The sequence below is a fragment of the Penicillium rubens genome (assembly GCF_028828025.1).
Source record: "Penicillium rubens strain IBT 27055 chromosome Unknown utg000002l_segment0_segment0, whole genome shotgun sequence".
Taxonomy (NCBI): Eukaryota; Fungi; Ascomycota; class Eurotiomycetes; order Eurotiales; family Aspergillaceae; genus Penicillium; species Penicillium rubens.
The window spans coordinates 5,445,798-5,464,850 of NW_026890600.1; the positions used below are offsets into that span (position 1 = coordinate 5,445,798).

General features: G+C 49.4%; 8 protein-coding genes across 8 annotated transcripts; 5 read left to right on the forward strand and 3 right to left on the reverse strand.

Moving 5' to 3' along the window:
- Positions 1–626: 626 nt before the first annotated feature.
- Positions 627–1,195, forward strand: N7525_004559 (uncharacterized protein; the record flags this gene model as incomplete). Its single annotated transcript, XM_061213055.1, has 4 exons — positions 627–712; positions 788–843; positions 885–1,111; positions 1,166–1,195. The coding sequence occupies 4 exons, from the start codon at positions 627–629 to the stop codon at positions 1,193–1,195; spliced, it is 399 nt and encodes a 132-aa protein (XP_061070076.1).
- Positions 1,196–2,271: 1,076 nt separating this feature from the next.
- Positions 2,272–2,923, forward strand: N7525_004560 (iron-sulfur cluster assembly scaffold protein; the record flags this gene model as incomplete). Its single annotated transcript, XM_002565643.1, has 2 exons — positions 2,272–2,719; positions 2,772–2,923. The coding sequence occupies 2 exons, from the start codon at positions 2,272–2,274 to the stop codon at positions 2,921–2,923; spliced, it is 600 nt and encodes a 199-aa protein (XP_002565689.1).
- A 1,206-nt stretch (positions 2,924–4,129) lies between these two features.
- N7525_004561 (ABC1 kinase family protein) lies at positions 4,130–6,194 on the reverse strand (the record flags this gene model as incomplete). The annotated part of the gene is made up of 4 exons (XM_002565642.1): positions 4,130–4,377; positions 4,438–5,010; positions 5,070–5,674; positions 5,752–6,194. The coding sequence occupies 4 exons, from the start codon at positions 6,192–6,194 to the stop codon at positions 4,130–4,132; spliced, it is 1,869 nt and encodes a 622-aa protein (XP_002565688.1).
- A 642-nt stretch (positions 6,195–6,836) lies between these two features.
- N7525_004562 (serine/threonine-protein kinase) lies at positions 6,837–11,377 on the reverse strand (the record flags this gene model as incomplete). Its single annotated transcript, XM_002565641.1, has 10 exons — positions 6,837–7,674; positions 7,734–8,184; positions 8,244–8,448; positions 8,503–9,378; positions 9,432–10,235; positions 10,289–10,721; positions 10,774–10,838; positions 10,893–10,922; positions 10,980–11,114; positions 11,186–11,377. 10 exons carry the CDS (start codon positions 11,375–11,377, stop codon positions 6,837–6,839), a joined length of 4,029 nt encoding a protein of 1,342 aa, XP_002565687.1.
- Positions 11,378–12,071: 694 nt separating this feature from the next.
- On the reverse strand, positions 12,072–13,313 carry N7525_004563 (dihydrofolate synthase; the record flags this gene model as incomplete). The annotated part of the gene is made up of 1 exon (XM_002565639.1): positions 12,072–13,313. One exon carries the CDS (start codon positions 13,311–13,313, stop codon positions 12,072–12,074), a length of 1,242 nt encoding a protein of 413 aa, XP_002565685.1.
- Positions 13,314–13,871: 558 nt separating this feature from the next.
- Positions 13,872–15,236, forward strand: N7525_004564 (uncharacterized protein; the record flags this gene model as incomplete). Its single annotated transcript, XM_002565638.1, has 2 exons — positions 13,872–13,882; positions 13,967–15,236. The coding sequence occupies 2 exons, from the start codon at positions 13,872–13,874 to the stop codon at positions 15,234–15,236; spliced, it is 1,281 nt and encodes a 426-aa protein (XP_002565684.1).
- A 554-nt stretch (positions 15,237–15,790) lies between these two features.
- N7525_004565 (kinase-related protein) lies at positions 15,791–16,621 on the forward strand (the record flags this gene model as incomplete). Its single annotated transcript, XM_002565637.1, has 2 exons — positions 15,791–15,830; positions 15,945–16,621. 2 exons carry the CDS (start codon positions 15,791–15,793, stop codon positions 16,619–16,621), a joined length of 717 nt encoding a protein of 238 aa, XP_002565683.1.
- Positions 16,622–18,242: 1,621 nt separating this feature from the next.
- On the forward strand, positions 18,243–18,882 carry N7525_004566 (putative GPI anchored cell wall protein; the record flags this gene model as incomplete). Its single annotated transcript, XM_002565636.1, has 3 exons — positions 18,243–18,340; positions 18,399–18,544; positions 18,617–18,882. 3 exons carry the CDS (start codon positions 18,243–18,245, stop codon positions 18,880–18,882), a joined length of 510 nt encoding a protein of 169 aa, XP_002565682.1.
- Positions 18,883–19,053: the final 171 nt, after the last annotated feature.

The following is a 19,053-nucleotide window of genomic DNA, read 5'->3' on the forward strand; positions in this document are numbered from 1 at the left end:
TTTGAGATGAGAGGCAGGATATCAGACCAACTCAGTTGAAATCCAGATGCTGTGTGATGAGTCTAGATTTCTTGCAGATGAAGCAAGGCAGATACCCGTGCTGTGGCCTACCTGCTGGGGTTCATGTATATAATCAATTGCACGATTCCATTCCCTGCAAACACACAGGCCGTATGCTCTAGTATTTCACGAATGAAGCTATCCGCCTTGCTGAGCCTCAACCTCCTTCGACCTCCTACATCCTCTATCCAGCTAGATATCATGCACGTGACCCATAATCATGCCGGTGCTGACATACTCATTGAGCCTCCAGGGCTATCATAAAAGCTCAAATAGGAAAGGCCCCCTAGGGAAAAAAAAGTTCGGTATACATCGCATGTACCTTGCACATACTTTATACACTTGGACAGAAACCCCAATCCAAATCAATTGGTTTTCATTCTATTTCCTTCATTCCCTTCACAATGTCACTCCATCTCACCCGCGCCCTTCAAAGCAAAGCCCCCGCTTTCCCCCACGCGCGGCAATCATTCCTCCGCGTCCCGCCATCACACTTATTCTCCTCAGCCTCGACTACAATCCCCAGAAAATCAAGAAAATCAATCCTAACCTTCCAATCCCGCAATATGTCTTCCGCCCCTGCCAAGAAAGAGTTCCTCTGCATCCTGCCCGATAAGCCCGGCGCGCAGGCCAAGCGTCTCGAGGTTCGCCCGTGAGTCTTTCCTGGCATCTAGAGTCCGGATGGGACGTGCGTAGTGGGAAGTTCGTCTTGCTAATGTGTGTTCAGTAAGCACCTCGAGGGTGTTAAGCCTAACGTTGCGAGTGGTGCTATTGTTGCCGGTGGTACGTGTCTCATTTACTTTTATTGTGTTTTCCTTGTCTAGATAGTGCCGTGGAAAGTCCTTCAAGCGCACGTACATATACTGACATGGATCGTCTCTTCTCAGGCGCAATGCTCAATGCTCACCCCGCTGATGGCGAGACACCCTCTTTCAAGGGAAGCATGATGCTTGCTGTTGCGGAGAATGAGGCTCAGGTGCTTGAGCTACTTAACAATGATATCTATACCACTTCTGGTGTGTGGGATATGGAGAATGCGCAGATTATCCCGGTATGTTATCCGTTTGGTCTTCTTTGCTCTTGGCTAATTTGTCGCCTGGTTTAGTTCAAGTCTGCTGTTCGTGAGGCTTTGTAATTTGCATATCGATGTAGTGTTTAGCTTTGGGTTGGGTCGAGATTTGTCGTCTGATATATTGAATGAAAGCGACTCTGCATCTAGATGCCTTGATTTTGCCAAGTGTTTCTGTTCTATCCGTAGGATGGGAGACTTTCATAGTTGTATCATACAAGGATAGTCGGCTGCTTATGCGGCCGTAGCCGTAGCCTGGTGGTCTTTTCAGGCAGTCCATTCCGGTGGTCTCCTCAGGTAATCTTTTAGATGTCTGGTTACATGGATATTTCCTGCCCCTTCTCATGGGTAGACATTAGAAAAGGACAAAAAAGGCCCAATTCGTGAATGGACTTTGCTATATATAACCCTTGACTAGCAAATGGCCCATGTTTGAACAATGCCGAGGATAGATATATTTAGCCTCGTACGCATGTACTTTCTTCCTCATTCGGGAATGAATATCCCGATTGGAATAAGCCGAGAAGGGGAACTATACTCCGACTTTGTCTCCGAATGTAACTCCGCGGGAACAAGGCCTCTCTCTGTATTATTTAGATACGCAAATGTAGTAATAGCTCGATAAACATATATTGTATTCGAATGGTCGAAATACAGCAAATATCGGACTGATAATTGATCGCCCGGGTTGTCTTTCTATGCCTATCACTTCTCTCCACAATTTGATATCATTGCCCAACAATTGGCTTAGAGAGGGGCGGGAAACAAGACGTTCACCGGTCGAGTCCACCGCGGAGAACTTGAGTGGTGCAGAAAGGTCGCCACCCCTGAGAACTGATATCACCAGCACGCATTATCACTGGCATAGAGAGATAAATCCCCAACTTTTCCCCCTCTCACTGAAATATCAAATTCGAGAAGACCGAAAGAAATAAAAGAACGTCATCTTTGTAATCTCCGACGACCGGCGGATCCGGCCAAAGAGACTACCCCATTAGGACTAGCGTGCTTATCTAAGACCCGATCAGATTATTTATGAATTCATCACTTTCTCCCTATCAGATCCATCTTTTTTCGCCTTCAACACATCACCTCTCAAAACAAATCCAACATCAACGATACCCCATCATAATAATCCAACAATGTTCAAGCGCCTAGTCACCGTTGCTCCCCGCGTCGGCTCCATCGCCACTCGCAGCACCCTTTCTCCCCTCGCCGGCCTGCAGTCCGCTCAACCCGCCATCCGCCGTGCTGCTCCCGCCCCAGCCCAACAGCGCAGAGGATACCACGAGAAGGTCCTGGACCACTACAACAACCCCCGCAATGTCGGCTCCATGAAGAAGGGCGACCAGGATGTCGGTACCGGTCTCGTCGGCGCGCCCGCCTGTGGCGATGTCATGAAGTTGCAGATCCGCGTGAACAAGGACTCCGGCCGTATCGACGACGTCGTCTTCAAGACCTTCGGCTGTGGTAGTGCCATCGCTTCGTCCAGTTACCTGACTGAACTCGTGCGCGGTATGACCCTCGACGAGGCTGGAAAGATTAAGAACACCGATGTGGCGAAGGAGTTGTGTCTGCCCCCTGTCAAGCGTATGCCCCCCCGTGATGGTTTTGATCGGTTCACATGCTAACATATTCTTAGTGCACTGCTCTATGCTCGCTGAGGACGCTATCAAGTCTGCTATTGCCAACTACTACACCAAGAACCCCAACACCCGTGCCACTGATCTCTCTGGGACGGGCGGCGTCATTCCTGATGTTACGGTTGAGACTACCACCAGTCCTGCTGCTTAAATTCGTTTCTCCTTTGACGGTGTGATGCTGTCGGAATGACGCAACTCACTCGTTTCGTTTCACGAACTCTGCGATTTTAATTCCGAGGTTGTCTTAATACACAATCATTTGATCAAGGATGCTTGTTCTCGTCGGACAATTGACGAGAACTGATGTGCATTTGGGATTCGTTGTACTTGATGTCGCTGAAAATGTGCGCCAAGAGATGACGATGGACGAGATGAAAACGAACAAGTTGCCCATTTCTTTGATGTACATATTTCCCTTTTTCTTTTCACGATACGTCTTGTTTCTTCTTTTTTTTCTTTTCTGCGACGGCGCCTCGGTATGTGGGATCCTTGATCGATACTCTCATCTCCATTTTCTGAAAAGCAGCGCCTTGATAGTTTCCAATGAAACAGTGATACCAGAATAGTTACCCTTTTGTAAAAGTAGACTTGGAAGTATTAGTCTTTCAACAGACAGTAGCGGCATCGAATTTCAGTCTCTTACACAAGTCTGATAGTGCAAGTGAAGCTCTCTTCTCTGCGCTAGTTGCCTTTATGGATCACCAGCTCAATTCTAGACATGGCTGCAATACATCGACAAACGGATCCCATGCGATTATCATTCTCTCCGAAAATAGTCTCCTGTCCGAGCAGCGACAGGCAGCTTGACCTCAGCTTCGCGCCCAAATGACACCAAGGTACCGCAGCGATGTGCCCGGGCTAGGATACCAGGAGCAGAGCATGAGAATAACCGAGAATACCTAGGTAGACTTTGGGATGTTACCTAGGTAAGACTCTGCGTAGCTGAGTCTGAGGAAAAGCAACGAGGGCTGAGCACTAAAACAGAATGGGAAAGCCAATGAATGGCAGAGGAAATCAAGTACATAGGTAGACTTGGAATATAAGAAGAAGTCTATGATTTATAAATTATCCACAATCTATCTATTTGTACAAGATCACACTAGAATCTTTGCTTTCTGCAAAAATCATAGCAGAACGAAACCTGGAAACGTAGGACAATCCACCCTCTAACAATCCACGCAAGAGACGAAGAGGCCATATGTGAAAAGAAGTATAGAACGCCATCGCTGATGCACAGACAGACCACTCAAGACAATCCGTGCCAATGAACCAAAACAAAACCAAGGGATATAATGGAAAAACAGAACAAACAAAGGAAAGATATGAAGCACAAGCCATCCGCAAAAAAAGAAACCGTCTAAACACTCCGGAGGCCGAAGCGAGTCTTCAATGACAGCACAGTCTCATAAACAGACAACTTGACCTCGACGCGAAGGTAGCTCGCGTAGGCACAAATGAAGCGGAAGAGGTTGCGGAACACACCGCCAGACTCCTTAATAATTTCTAGCTGCTCTTCAAAGACAGTGCGCGTAGCGTATCGTGCGAGGATAAGGAAAGAGCGCATTGGACCCTGACGCGTGTGAAGGTTCTCGTCTAGACTGCGAGCTGGGAGGGAGTTAGTCGATGATATCCAAAAGAATTGAGAGTCAAAAAGTGAATACATACTGAGATCGTTGGTCTTCAGGATGAGAAGAATAATCCGCGGAACTTGGCCTAGCAAGACAACCAGCTGTTGCAGCATGCCTTCACCCAATGCACCCGAGATATCATCTTTCTCTTTAGCCGTTCGCGCAGAAACGACGCTTTCGTTTGTGAGAACGCTGTAGTCTCTACCTGTAATAGCGCTGGCAAAGAGCGGGAACTGCTTGTCCGTGACGCCGGCGACCTTGTACGCGAACTCGCGCATCCGCGGCACGTCTGCGTCAATAACGGCTAGCCACAGCTTGGCGTAGTTGCGGCGCAGGTCGCGGTCGATGTTGCGGTAGAGTCCGTGGTCATAGAGGACGATGTCGAAGTTGGGGTGTGAGCGGGTGTGGTTGGGGCGGATGGCGATGTTGCCGCCGTGAGGATCGCAGTGGAGTGGGGCGTTGTCTCCGAAAATCATCTCATTGAAGACGTGCGCGAGAGCGGCGGAAACTTCGTCACGGTCGATGTTGTTGGCGTCCAGGTACTCCAGGTCGTCGGGGCGGTGGCCTGCGATGTACTCCATGACCAGGATACGCTTTTGGGACCACATCACTGGGGTCTAGTTAGTTTCAAATCATACGCATAAAGTCAGCATTGGCAGAATTACGGACCTTCAGGAATGACTAGTGGAGCATCGGAGTGCTCTTTGAAGTACTCGCTGGCATGGGTAGCATTCTGGGCTTCCATTCGGAAGTCCAGCTCTTGCGGTAGCGAGAAATCCATTTCCTTGGACAACCATTCCAGGTCATATTCAGGGAAGAAGCGCTTGAGCATAGAGAAAGTGAATCGAGTCAAAGCCAAGTCTAACGGCACCCATTCATCCAGCGCGGGGTGCTGGACTTTAACAGCGACCTTTTGCCCGGTTTCCTTCAACGTAGCAATGTGCACCTGAGCCAGTGATGCAGCACCAATGGGCCTCGATTCAAACGAGGCGAACAGCTCGGTAATATCCTGGCCTGTGTCCTTGCGGAACAACTCGGCAATTGACTCAATTGATGAAACGGGGCATTTGTCCTGGAGTGGGATGAAGGTCGATGTCCATTCGATGGGAAGCAAGTAGCCCATGCTGCTGAGGTGCTGGCCCAATTTAATGAAAATCGATCCATTCTTTTCCAGGACACGGAGTGTACGCTCGGCGCATCGCTTGTGGCATGCGCTAATCAGTGCATTCTGTTCTTCGGGGGACGAGGCCTCTTGTTTCAGGGTAACACGGTAGCTGCGAAGATTCGAGGTTGCGTTAGCGATTTCGTCGAGGCGCAACATAGAATGGGGCTAGAGAGGCAGTGCACTTACTCGTTGATACAGACAGCTAATGTGCCAACGACGCGCCCGCTGCGTTTCGCCGCCTGTAATGCATGCTGGGCTTGATCGGAGAACGTCACTGCGCCCAAACCGAGGATACTTCCAATTATAAACCATTTGATCATACTTCGCTGCGACGCACTCATATTGGGCTCATTTTCGGACTTGTGCTGGCTCTTAGTCTTCGGAGACAAGAGAGGCGAAGCCTTCTCAGAAAAAGAACGGCGTGAAGCGGCGAGGGTCGAGCCCCGGGAGGACACTGAACGACCCCATGATGGAGCATTGATCACACCGGAAGAAGGCGATTGCCGTAGCGGCCAGTTCGAAGCCAGAAGAAACGAGGATGCAGGTGTTGAGGGTTTGGACGTTCTCCCGACTACCGTAACGGGATCAATCTTGAATGCCCGCAACGGCAGGCGAAGCGCTGCGCTCATGCCGAAGCGAAGGCCACCGGATAGAGAAAAAAGCCAAAAGAAAAGAGGAAGGGACTGATAGGGCTTGTAGGCGTTTCTGGGCTCAATTCATCGTATGATCTTTGTCGGCTCAGAGAGATTTTTCACGGTTCTCGCCGCCAATCGGCTTCGACGCTCCACGTGATCCCGAGATCTATAGATCAGCCCATAACAGACGTCATAGTTATATTGGTGTTGAATCAGTTGAAGGATGGGATTGGCCTGTAGATATGATAGCGAAACAAGTCCAAAAGAAGCATAACTTCGTATCGAACGAGAGAATGGGGTTGAAACTATATCAAGGGCTGGCCTCGAGCCACCAACATACGCCCTTGATATGCCTATTGTACAATGTTGTACATATTAGATTACTCAAAAAGACACTTGTGCAAATTAGAAAGAATTATTGATTTGAACAGAAAGGGAAACCATAGACTCTATGTGCAGCAACCAGTGCTCACATAATAACAAAGGGGTTTTACAAAGTAGGAAAGCCATGCACCATCACCCCCAAAGTCCATTTAGAGTTGACAACGCCGTTGCTGTGTATGAAAGGCTACTATGACCTGGAGAAATCGAAACAACACAAACATTTGATCGCAATAGACGCTTTCGGACGTCAAATTACGTCCACTCAGAGTCTGCGAGGGTCGGGCGGCGGCGACGAGGGATAATTGAAGGTCGCCGACTTAGCGAGCTTGGAGTCTTGTTGTCTTCCTCACGCAACAGCTCAACGTGAGTCATTCTACTAGAGAGGGGTCGGGCAGACCTGGGTCTGGCAGCGGCCGCACTGCTTCCATTGGCGGCAGATCCAAGAACCGGATTGTTGCCATCCCGACTGCCAGGTCTCATAGCAAGCGAAGAAACACTGAGAGAATTCCGTGGGTGCCGGGGAGTGTCCCGGCCTTCCAGATATCCTCTGGACTGGCCGGCGCGGTGCGAAGAAGGTGTGGATGGGGTAGATGATGCCGAGAATAAGATTGGAGGGGGAGTGCACGTGCTTTGCCGCCGGGCTGCCGGTCTGCGTTTACTGACGCCATATGCCTCGCTAGATCGAACGAGCTTGCCTGCCATATCTCTGACAAGGACTGCGGGGTCGTTCTCCATGTTCCGAATAGCGTCGAGAAGACCATAGGTTGCGAGTAGCCCACCTTGCTCTTCGTTTGAATCGCAGATGCTGGCGATTATACGCAAAAGATTGAGTCGGACGGCGGCTTTTGTGTGGTGCAGCTTCTGCCGCAGTCTCTGCAAAATGTCGGGCCGCGCAAAGGTGGATGCGACTGGAGGACTGAGTCGGAGAAGCTTTTGCAGAGGTTCGAGAGTGTTTTCGAATGCGTTAGCTTTGGAAAGCTTCAAACATTCCGCAATGGCATCAGTGAATGAAATAGGGCCCTCAAATGTATCGCTCTCAAATATACCATCCAAGAGATGCTCTTCGACCTTGGCGGTTTCTTCCTGAAGCCTAATTATTATTCATTGTCAGCCTCGGGACCAACTACGCTATCGAAACGGGAGACAAACCATGTGAAAATAGCATCCAAAGCAGTGACTTGCCAATATGGATCCAAGAGCAAAGAGATGTAAAAGCCCAGGCCCTTGTTGCGCCACAGCTCCCTACGGCCAACTTTCCCAGATTGTGCCATGTCACAGAGAATTGGCAGGGCAAACTCTTTCAGCGGCCGCTCTGTGAGTACGATCTTTTGCAAAAGCGGTACAATACCGTTCAATGCAGCATCTTCTTGCCGAGACTTGTTCAGGCGGCACATATTGTAGATGGTGTTGAGGATCTGGTTTGAGAGCTCGCGGAAGTGGGATTTTCTCAGGTTCGATCGAAGCAGATCGGTTAAGACATCGATGGCGTTGGAGTTCTGGAGGGAATCTAGAGTGGTTGAAAGCATCGACAGATTTTTGATGAATTTCAACATCGTAATCTGATGAACTGGACTCATTCGCCTCAATTCTTTCAAGACTCCTTGAATAAATTGTTAGCGTAGAACTTTGCAAAGGTTTATTGGAAGAAATAATCCTTACTGTGCAACACTGTTCGTTCAGAAACCATCTCCTTGACATGATTCTCGGCCTGCGAGAAGATGAAGAAGATATTGGCAATACGACCCTCGATGACTTCTGTCAGCTCCCCATCTTCATCGAGAGCACGACTTAGAACAAGAGATAAGGGGTCAAGAACAGAATTGCGGGACAAGATTCTGCAGAAATCGTTCTTGGGGGTGGAGCCCTATAGAAAATAATTAGATCCGAGTGCAAAGTGCAACGAAGGTGAAATACTTACTTGCAACTCGAAGACACTCCAGATTCCGTTTACGCCAATCAAGACTAGTTCGCGTTCGTCCTCGTAATCGTCCTCTAGGAACTCGACAAGGACATTCAAGCCTCCAGCACTGACAAACATCTGGAGTGTCAGGGTGGAAGTCTGGTACATCTGCTGCACGAAAGCCGCAGCTTCAAGTCGAATTTCGCGGGGGTACTTCTTGGACGCAAACTCATTGATTATAGGGATTCCACCGACGAAGCAAAGGTTCTCCTGTACCTCATAGTCATCGTAGATGATTGCGTTGACAACCCTCAACAGACAGAAGACGATATCACGCCGGCGAGTGGTGTCAAGAATCTCGAGAATTGGCAGCATACCGTGAGCACTGATGATGATGTTTTTAGTCTCTGGGAGGTCACAGAAAATCGTGAACAATTGTTCAGAAATCTCCGCAAGAACTTCTTCGTCTTGAGATGTCTTGAGAGAGTCCACAAGACCCTCAACCTGGTTGCGAAGACGTGCGTATTTATCGCGTGCGATGTTTTCTTCCAGGTCAACTTCATCAAAGCCTTCTTCCAATTGCGCAAAGGGGTCATCCTCGTCTTCTTGGTCTCCTAGCCATGAGTTAGACAGCTTCGAGTTTAGCATCAATGTGCTTTGATCTGAGCCATCTTCGCTCTCTGCCTTATCCAAAGCAGCTTGACCGGCGCCAAGGATATCAGAGAAGTCCTCATCATTTTCATTCTCGGCAAACCTCTGGATCTCAATGGTAGAGCGGTCGCGCTTCACAGAAAGCTGCTTGCGCAGCTGGGGATGCGGGCCACCAAATTCATCATCTACTTGGTTGTATCCTATGTTTTCATGAATGGGCGACGAGGGGTCATCCTCAAAATCCTAAAAAACGTTAGAATCACACATGGAACTCGAAGTCTTGCCAAGGACTGTACCTGATAACCACCCAGTTTTCGATCTAGTTCATCCTCGTTGGCCATAATGAGATCTGAATAATCGTCGACAGTGTTCTCTTTATAGAGATTGGTCGTACGAGGAGCCGGTCGAGTGCGTCTCGGCATGGGATTTTGGGTGAGAATCGGGACATTTTGCAATGCAGAAACGGGGGCATTGGGTCCGGGCTGGGAGACTGCAGAGCTTTGAGGTTTTGAAGGCTCTGCTACAGAAGGTTTGACGGGATATGGGCGAATGGTCTGCAAATCGTCGTCTGAGAAGCCTGAGGTATCCTCAAAGGGATCAGAATTATCATCCGATTTGAGTATAGTCCCATCAAGTGACGCGAAAGCTTTAAGTCTCTCGGAAGACAGCATGCCCCCAAAGTTATCATGTGGCCGTAGATGGGGCAGCTTGAGTGCGCTAGGAGAGATTGCAGTAGCAAAGTCATCGTCCCAATTGTCATCCCCTGCTAACACAGGCGAGCGGAAGCGATCCGTGGATTTGATAGAGGTCGGGGATGGCAGGCTATCGACTAATGGGTTATTCCGGGTAGATGACAGGCCTGAGGTACTGGGATGGTCTGGCCTCTGCTTTTTCTTTGAAGTTCCGGTCTCCGGTGATCGCAAAGCCTCGTTCCATTCTTGGACACTCTTGACAGCTTCCTCATATTCTGTAGACTTCTTGGGGATGACAGATTCGGTTCTGCGCGCATTGACAATCCACGGATGTTTAAGCAACTTTCTTGCCGAGACTCGAAGGTTGGGATCTTTTTGGAAACATTGCATGAGAAAGTCTTTCACGGCCTAGATAAGGTCAGCGTTTTATACATATGCCTGAGAAACCAAAAAAGACATACCGGCGAGGCACCCTGGGAAAATGGAGGGTGATCATCGTTTACAATACGAAATAATGCTGGCATGGGCTGCATGTTATGATAAGGAGGCTTTCCCTCGAGTAGCTCGATGACAGTGCACCCTAAACTCCAGATATCGGAAGCTGTTGTTGCGCCTGAAAGCTCGATTACTTCGGGCGCCATCCAGTACGGCGTACCAACCACGCTTGATTCACTCAAGCCTGTGGTCCGACTCGCCACACCGAAATCTGCAAGCTTGACGAGCCCTTCCTTTGTGGTCAGAATGTTCGCACCCTTGATATCTCGGTGAATAACACCCTGTTCGTGCAAATAGAGTAGACCGTGAAGAACCTGGGACATATAAAGTCCCACAAGGTTCTCAGGGAAACGACCAAAGTTCTTCGCAATCGAATGCAACGAACCATTTTCGCAATACCTATAAACCATCAATGCCATGTTCCGTTGAATTTGGGCCGGGTAACACATACTCGAGAATGATGTTCAAAGTTTCAGCGGACTTCACAAATCCATGGTACTTCACAATGTTGGGGTGCTGCAAGGATTTATATCAGTACAGGGTTTGATATGTCTTGACGGGGTGTCTCACATCGAGATTTTTGAGTAGGTCAATTTCAAGCTGTTGCGTCGCGTGTTAGCACATCAGATGAACGCCGAGATTGGTTTAATCCCATACCATAATAACGCGCAATTCACTCTTGGGAAGGTCCGTCAACTTGATTTGCTTGACGGCGACAGTCTCCCCAGTATTCCAATTCAACGCGCGGTACACGGAACCGAAAGCTCCTTTGCCTAGGCAGTCTCCCAGTTGCTAACATCAACACCCAAGGTCAGCATCTGCCCAATCCATGTTTGCGGGAAAACAGGGCGTTATATCCATACATAGTCCTTAAGCTCTGCAACATCTTTTGCCGACGACTTCAAAACTTTATCTTCCTTCGGTTTCTCTTCTCGCTTTGTCGGACTCGTTCCGACTCGTGTCAATCGCGGCTTTATCGGTGTTCCGGGGGTTCTCGAGGAGGGGGTGAGAGGGCGAGGCTGCCCTTCGCTCCCTTCGCCGGGTCGAGCAACCATGATGCAGCGGACTAGGATCGACCGTATCCTAATACGTGTTCGAGTTGGCTGTCGGTCTCACGATGCGGTTTTAGATGGAGGCGGGGGGTGGGGTGAAAGCCGAGGAAGGAGGCAACCTTAGAAGTGCTGAGAGCAACGGTCTCAGAGGTCATGTCCACAGGTTCTGGCAATCATTATTGGCAATTAGTCCGAGTCTATCAATGCACAAACAAGCATCACGAATGAGCGTTCGCGTGCGGACGTTGTGGGGAGGGTCTCACCAAGTGAACATTACAGCACTTCAGCTCTCACGCCCTAGAGAGCCGTTTCCACGACAAATCGAGGCGCATGTAAGATCTTCAGATGAATACAATCACCATGGAGAGCCCTGAAAAATATCGATCTAATAGAGACGGCAATAGGGCGTGAAAGGGGTCGTTCGCAAAGAAATCGTGGTTGTTTTGAACTTTCGTGCTCCACCCGCCGCATCATGCAGGCTGTGTTGGACAATCGCCGATCAGCCCTATAATACCCAGTTTGGTGCAATTTTTTAGCATTTGACCAAAAAAGAATACAGGATACAATAGGTTAACGCGTAGCGCAGTTTATTACAAGGGATGAGAGGTGGGAAAGGAAATAAAAGGCTTGTTGTTGCCGTAGAATTCTATTATTTACTGATATAGATCGGGGAATCCAATCAATTCTATAGAGGGTATCATTTTTGGGCACGGAGAAGGCGCAACACATCAGAAACAAGGTACAAGCTACCAGCAATGACAAGAGGCCCCCCTTGGGCCTCCTGGCTAGCCCACTGAATGGCGGGGAGCAAATCCCCTTCAAAGCTCTGGACTTGGCCAATATTTTGGATAGCTTGAAGGGACGAGGCGAGCTCTTTGGCGTTAGTTGGCTGGACCCAGGGCATTCCATCCACGGGACCAAACTCGGCGGTGGCAACTCGGTCTCCGGGCCGGATAATGGAACCAAACACACCGGCCAGGTCCTTTCCACTTGATGCAGCAACAACCCAAGTCACCGGTTGGCCTTGAACACGCATTTTGCGGTCAACGTACTTTCCGAGGACTTCGGCAGACTGCACATTGTGGGCACCGTCGAGCAGGATAGGCTCTGCACGACCGATCAAAGATCGGAGGATAATGTTTTGCAAACGGCCCGGCCATGTTACATCGGCCAGGTATGGAAGCAACGAGAATGCATCCATCTCAGGTCGTAGTTGAGAAAGGGCAAGACGAAGTGCGGATACTGCGCAGCACATGTTTTCTTGTTGGTGAGGCTCTAGATCAAACTTCTGGAAGTAAGGTGCGAGTGCCGGGATTTGTTCGGAGACCGTTGCAGGAGAGACAAACAAGGAATCAATACCCAGTTCTTGTATGCGGGCCCTCACAGTTGCGACCACTTCCGGGCTGTTTGTATTGTCTACCACACAAGGGACTCCGGGTTTGAGGATGCCCGCCTTCTCACGAGCAATCTCCCCAATGGTCGATCCAAGGAAAGCCTGGTGGTCTACCCCTATCTTTGTAATGACCGAGACGAGGACATTATTCAGGATATTTGTTGCATCTAGACGGCCTCCCATGCCCACCTCGACCACACCAACTTCGACCCGTTCATGGTTGAATATCTCGAACGCTGTTGCGGTCAACAATTCGAATTCGGAGGCACCGATGCCTAGGGTTTGATCTCGTAGTTTGACTTGGTCTTCGAACTGTCGGAAAAGGGATTCCTGGACCACTTTCTCTCCAATTGTAATACAGTCCCACCGATCAATTAAATGCGGGGAAGTGAAGCGGCCGCAACGCACTCCGCCGGTGGACAGCAAATGGGAGAGGTAGGCACTGATAGATCCTTTACCGTTGGTTCCAGCAATGTGAACGGCCTTCCATGACAGCGGAGTCTGCTGAAGCAGACTCGCAACCCGACTCAATCCTAATTCAATCATTCCTCGGAGTGTAGCGTGATAGCAATTTCGCGGTCAATTGTCATTATTGACGAAAGGATAAGCTAGCAACACACAGGTTTAGGACTTCAAAGCTTCATTGTCAGTAAGAAAAGCAAAGCCAAAATGAGCGTAGCCTACGGTAGTCCACCTTCAAAAGGTCGGAGCTTCCCGTGATCGGAGGAATATCCCCACGTGATCTTATATTATGCCTCAGGCATCGATCTCTTCTCTTTGCTACAATATGAGAGGTGCTTAGTTATAGAATTCAGACATTCATCAGTTAATTTGAATAAAGAGTTACGAAGCAATCCTCCATATTGGTTGCCTAAAAAGACATTGCACAAGTGTGCTATTGAAAGATTAATACGCACGTGACCTAGCCACTTTAGCCACCCCCAGCCTCAGGCGAAAAAACCCAATCTCCCCCGTCTCCATCAACCATCTCCACCGTTATCGCAAGTCGTGTTCTACTAGTTCAATAATTGCCTTTCCGGTTATTTGTCCTTCTTTTCCAAATATCTTTGTTCTTTTGTCTCTTTCTTTTAGCCCCAAAGCAAAATGGGTATCCCGTAAGTCATCTCATCTTCACATTGGCGCGCGAAGCCATCGCATGCGCCACTGCTTCGCGATACAATGCTAACTTTGATCTTTAGTATGTGGCGTGAGCCCTCCAAATCTGAAGCATCTAAGTCTGCTTTGGAAAAGGACTCATCTTCTACTGCACGCTCGTCGATTCGCCGAGGACCGTCGCGACACAGTAGCTCCCGCGTGCGGCGTGCCGATGTCTTGGCTTCGTTTCATTCACAGATCATCGATGAGCTCCGACGCGGCGCCGTGGAACCTAGACGCGTGCCGCGCTTTTCTTTTATCACGCCACATGGGGCTATCGAGAATGCAGTAGCTATGGAACCGGCCGACCGGGAAATGCTCATCAACTGGGCTCAGTCGCGCGCTGCGAGGCAGGCAGAGACAGCCAACCAGCCGCCCCCACACACTGAGAGAGAGCTAGCCAACCAGATATTCAGGAACCATCGCGATCAAGTCTTGACCGATATGCTCGGTCGCATGGACGGTCAGCCTAGGAATACCCATGCCAGCCCGTCATTGACTCCCAACTTCGCTCCCGCCCTCGCATACCACACCAGCGCTTCTTCGACTCCCTCGGACAGCGGCGTGCGTCTGCCCCCTATGCGTGACAGATATAACAGTGATCGCGCCTCCAATACCTCATTCCCACCAGAAACCCGGTCCCACAACACACAAACTCGACGAACCCGAGACCCCGTCGTAGACGGGCTTGGGGATCGCCAGCGCAGTCCCAGCCCAGATGGAGAGCGGGAAACCGATGCGTGGGAGACTTTGCTCTCAACCATTACACCAGATGCGACTCTTCCATCCACTAATACTTCTTTCACCTCAACTTCTGCCGCTGTCCCAGATATTTCGCGCAATGCTCGTTCTCGAACCTCTGTCAACTTGACGCAGCCGATGAACGCGGAAGCTTCCCGTGCCCACTTCGGACTTGACCCCTATCCTGACCAACTGAACCCTTGTGACTTTTCTTCCGATGACGAGGATCATCCCTCTGCTCTCCAGGAATTCATGGGACGGGCAGGCATTATTCCCGACCACCATTCCACAATGAGCAGCCATCCTCCCGTTCCTATCCCTACAATCATTCCTGCAAGCGTTCTTGCTCTCTCCGACGGGCACGACCAAAATCCCACCCTCTCCGATCGTCGCCACCAAAATGATGATCTCCACCACATGCAGGTCATCCTGGATCGACTTGCCCGCCGTGAGGATATTCCCGACGACTGGTGGGCCGCGGCTGGCCTTGCACGCACTCTCGACCGTGGTCTCAATGCGAGCATGGACTCCACCGACACCGAGGGCGCTTCTCGAGCCAATGGCAACAATTGAACACAGCCGCCCAGGTTGTGATAGGGAATGACATGAAATTTGATATTGGCGATATTGGCAATGGCGTTTTCCGGCGAATTTTACACGGCACACTTTCTAGTTTGCTTTTGCGACGGCGTTGACAGGTTGACAGGTCCTTTTGAGGCTGTCTTGTGATCTTAACATTCTTGCCTTCATATTCCGTCCGGTTTATCTACCGATTTTAATTGAACAGACGGACAAAGACCCATCTTTCTTGTAGATATTCACATTTTTGGATACCGCACGGTCTAGAGGATGAATATAAAACAGGCATTCCAATAAATAAAGGTGTACCTGACAAGTTAAAGTGACGTATGTCTCGGAGTACAGCAGTCCCCACTCGGAAGAGCCCCGCCAATATGTTCGGGGGAAGTTATGCTTAGGTTCAACAACTCAGGCAAGTAACAAATACAAAGTAGTTAGATCCGTCAAACATTGACTGTACGCCGATCAACACTCGTATCACACCTTGCGCAACCCCAACTCTCCGGATATTTCCATACACATTTGATCCCAGACCTCACTAGTCAACCATGGATCAACAGGTAGACCGACTGGTCAACAAGACCTGGGGTAAGTAAATCTCCATCTACGCATCTAAGAATAAGCGCTTGAAACATGCGCTCTGTCACGTCCACGCCCTCCCAAACCTCATGATCACGTCCAAACGCTAACAACCCACCCCAGCAAAATTCTGCTCAACAGCAGACGACGCGCGCCTAATGATCGCCATCAGCGGCATCCCAGGCTCCGGCAAAACAGGCCTAGCAACAATGATGGCAGCGCGAATTAACAAAATCTACACCTCGGAGAACCCAAAAACACCAACACCGATAGCCATCGCCCTCCCAATGGACGGGTACCACCTCACGCGCGCACACCTAGCCGCCATGCCAGATCCGGTCAATGCGGCCGCGCGACGAGGTGCGGCGTTTACTTTCGACGGCGAGAAGTTCCTCGAGCTTGTACGAGCTCTGCGGGAACCGCTTACGGCCCGGACGGGCTGTCTCTACGCGCCAAGCTTTGACCATGCTATTAAGGATCCTGTTGATGGGGATATTGCCATCCCGGCGAGTTGTCGGGTGTTGTTTTTTGAAGGGAATTATCTTAGCTTGGATCGGGAGCCGTGGAGAACGGCTGCTGGGTTGATGGACGAGCTTTGGTTTGTGGATGTTGACTTTGAGGTTGCGAGGAAGAGGTTGGTGGTTAGGCATGTTAAGGCTGGGATTGCGAGGGATGAAGCTGAGGCGGATGAGAGGGCTAGAGAGAATGATTTGGTTAATGGGAGGGAGATCGTGGATCAAAGGCTGCCGGTGCAGGAGGTTGTTACTAGTATTTTTGATCCTGTTTGGGAGAAGTTATGACGAGCGGGCAATGTGTTCAAGTGTTGATCTTACAAAGGCATATGATGTACAGAGTTAATACTATTTTGATATGAATATCCTAACTTTGTTTTATGTGGGAATAGCTTCCGCACATCAAGGCCCAACTAGGACTCGATAAGAAGTTCCTTAGTCCCCAGACTCGTTCATGCTTGGATTATATAGCACTTACGATTAACCAAGGTAGCCCATTACACTCAAATACGGTCACAATCACGGCGGCAGCATATCTCACTTAGTTATACCTCCATAGGAGACGTCAAGATGCATGTGAGTGGGATTGTCGACGAAGCTTGGTTCTAGGTTATAAAATCCGACGATAAGCTTTTAGGTAACGTTCCTATTATTATGCCCCAATCATATATTGGTCAAATTGTATCAGATTATAGACAGAGGCGGAGAGTGGTGCCTACCGTACATATGCGTCGAACGTAACTTGCCCTCTTGTATCCGTCTGTCATCCGTTTTGGTGGATTCTGATCACATCCCACACTGCCACCAAATGACCCCCGCACTTCGCTTATGTCTGGCCTTCCAGCTCGACATGTTATAGTAGTCTTTTCTTGCTTTGAGAGACCACGGGTGGAGGCAGAGAAGATCTTCAAGTCGATGGAGGAGCATGGAAGTGAATGGATCGTCGTTCTCGGCCAAGAATATGGGGCTCCAATGATGACCCAGCGGGGTGTTGATAGAGCTGACGAACCCATCAAACCAAACTTAAACTCTGATCCGAGGGATTTTATGACCTCGGGAGTCCACTGACATTTTGGTCGTTCTAGTGCGACAAAAAAATAGATTTGCGTTAGTGGAACATTGAAATGTTAGTCTGTGATTAAAGCCTATTACTACTCGAGACCTACCTACCTAGGTAGGTAGGTAGGATTGGTCACACCACATAAGTACATCTTATTGCGTTCTAACCTTCCAAGGTTGGTGCATCTAGCCCTAGAGGTAAAGTGAGGTTATTAATAGAGCTCAAACCCTCTAATCCCCATCTGGATCAGCCACTAAGACACAAATTAATGGGAAAAAGAAAATCAAAACAATTTTGCCTTACCTGGAATCCTTCCGAATACCACTCCTAAGATTAATACCTTCAAATATAACCTTGAAACCTCTCAAGTAGCACATCCATATGTTCCCTTACACCTCAAGACTGACAGTTGACGCTCTCCTGTATCTGGGGACAGGTCCCTGACGCTAAACCACTTTCGGAGCCGAAGTGTCACAGGCTATGGGGAACAAAAGATACATGTATTAAAATGACACGTACTGTAAAGTACCACTAATATGGACCCATAATAATAGGGGTACATCTCTGTAAGGATATTAATGTAACGTAACAGATCCTGAACCCCCATCGTGGTTTCCAGATTGTGATGAAACTGTGGTTGCCCGATTTCTCTCCCCCCCGTTTTCCTCTGGTCGAGACCTTATCTTCCTTACCACTTCGTCACTCTTTGTCTTCCACTCTTCCACTCTTCCACACTCTCTACAGTCGCTCTTTAGCCCAACACACTCTTTTTACTCCAGACTCGCTGTGCGATCTTGAATCCAATCTTTCCATTTCCAATCCTCGATCTTTGATCCCCAATCTTTCATCATGCTCTTCAACAAGTCGATCTTTGCTATTGCCATTGTGGCTCTGGCTAATGTCGTGATTGCCGTGCAGACCCCGGCCTGTGTTCTCAAGGTTATCGGGTGTGTTCGAAGGAATGGAAGGAATGCCCAGTGGAGTCTTGATACTGATGACATCTAGCCAGCAACCCAACCCAGCCGATTCGAAGGCTATCTGCGGCTCGAACGCCAGCAAGATCCAGTCCACTATCTCCAAGAACTGTGCCGATAGCGAGGCCTCCCTGAAGTTCTTCGCCAACAACTGCGCCCAGCTCGGCCACAAAGTTGGTAAGGATCAACACATACCCAACACCACGTTATATCATTGAATCGGTTACTTACTTATTATCTTCTCTTTAGAGACTAATGTTTCTACCGCTACCGGCACTTCTGAGACCTCTACCGCCACCGGCTTCGTCACTGCTACCCAGACTGGTTCCTCTGCCGTCGCTACTGGCACTGGCACCAGTGCTGCCGCCGGTACCTCGGGAGTCAGCAATGGCACCGCCTCCGAGTCTGGTGCCGCCGCGTCCCCTACTTCGACCTTCAACGCCGCTTCGTCCGACCGCCAGCTCTCCACCACCTTTGTTGCTGCGGTGTTCCTCGGCGCTGCTGCTTTGCTGTAAGAACCCGGCATTGACTGAGAGCAGCCTAACGCGAATATCCATGAGCATATATTATTAGCCTTGATGTTGCTCCTTTCGATCTGATCTGAATTATCGTCGTTCAGGGATGTGGTTCGAATTCTTTGATATGTTGCTCGTTGATGCCAATATTTGATCTTGAACCTTTATCTT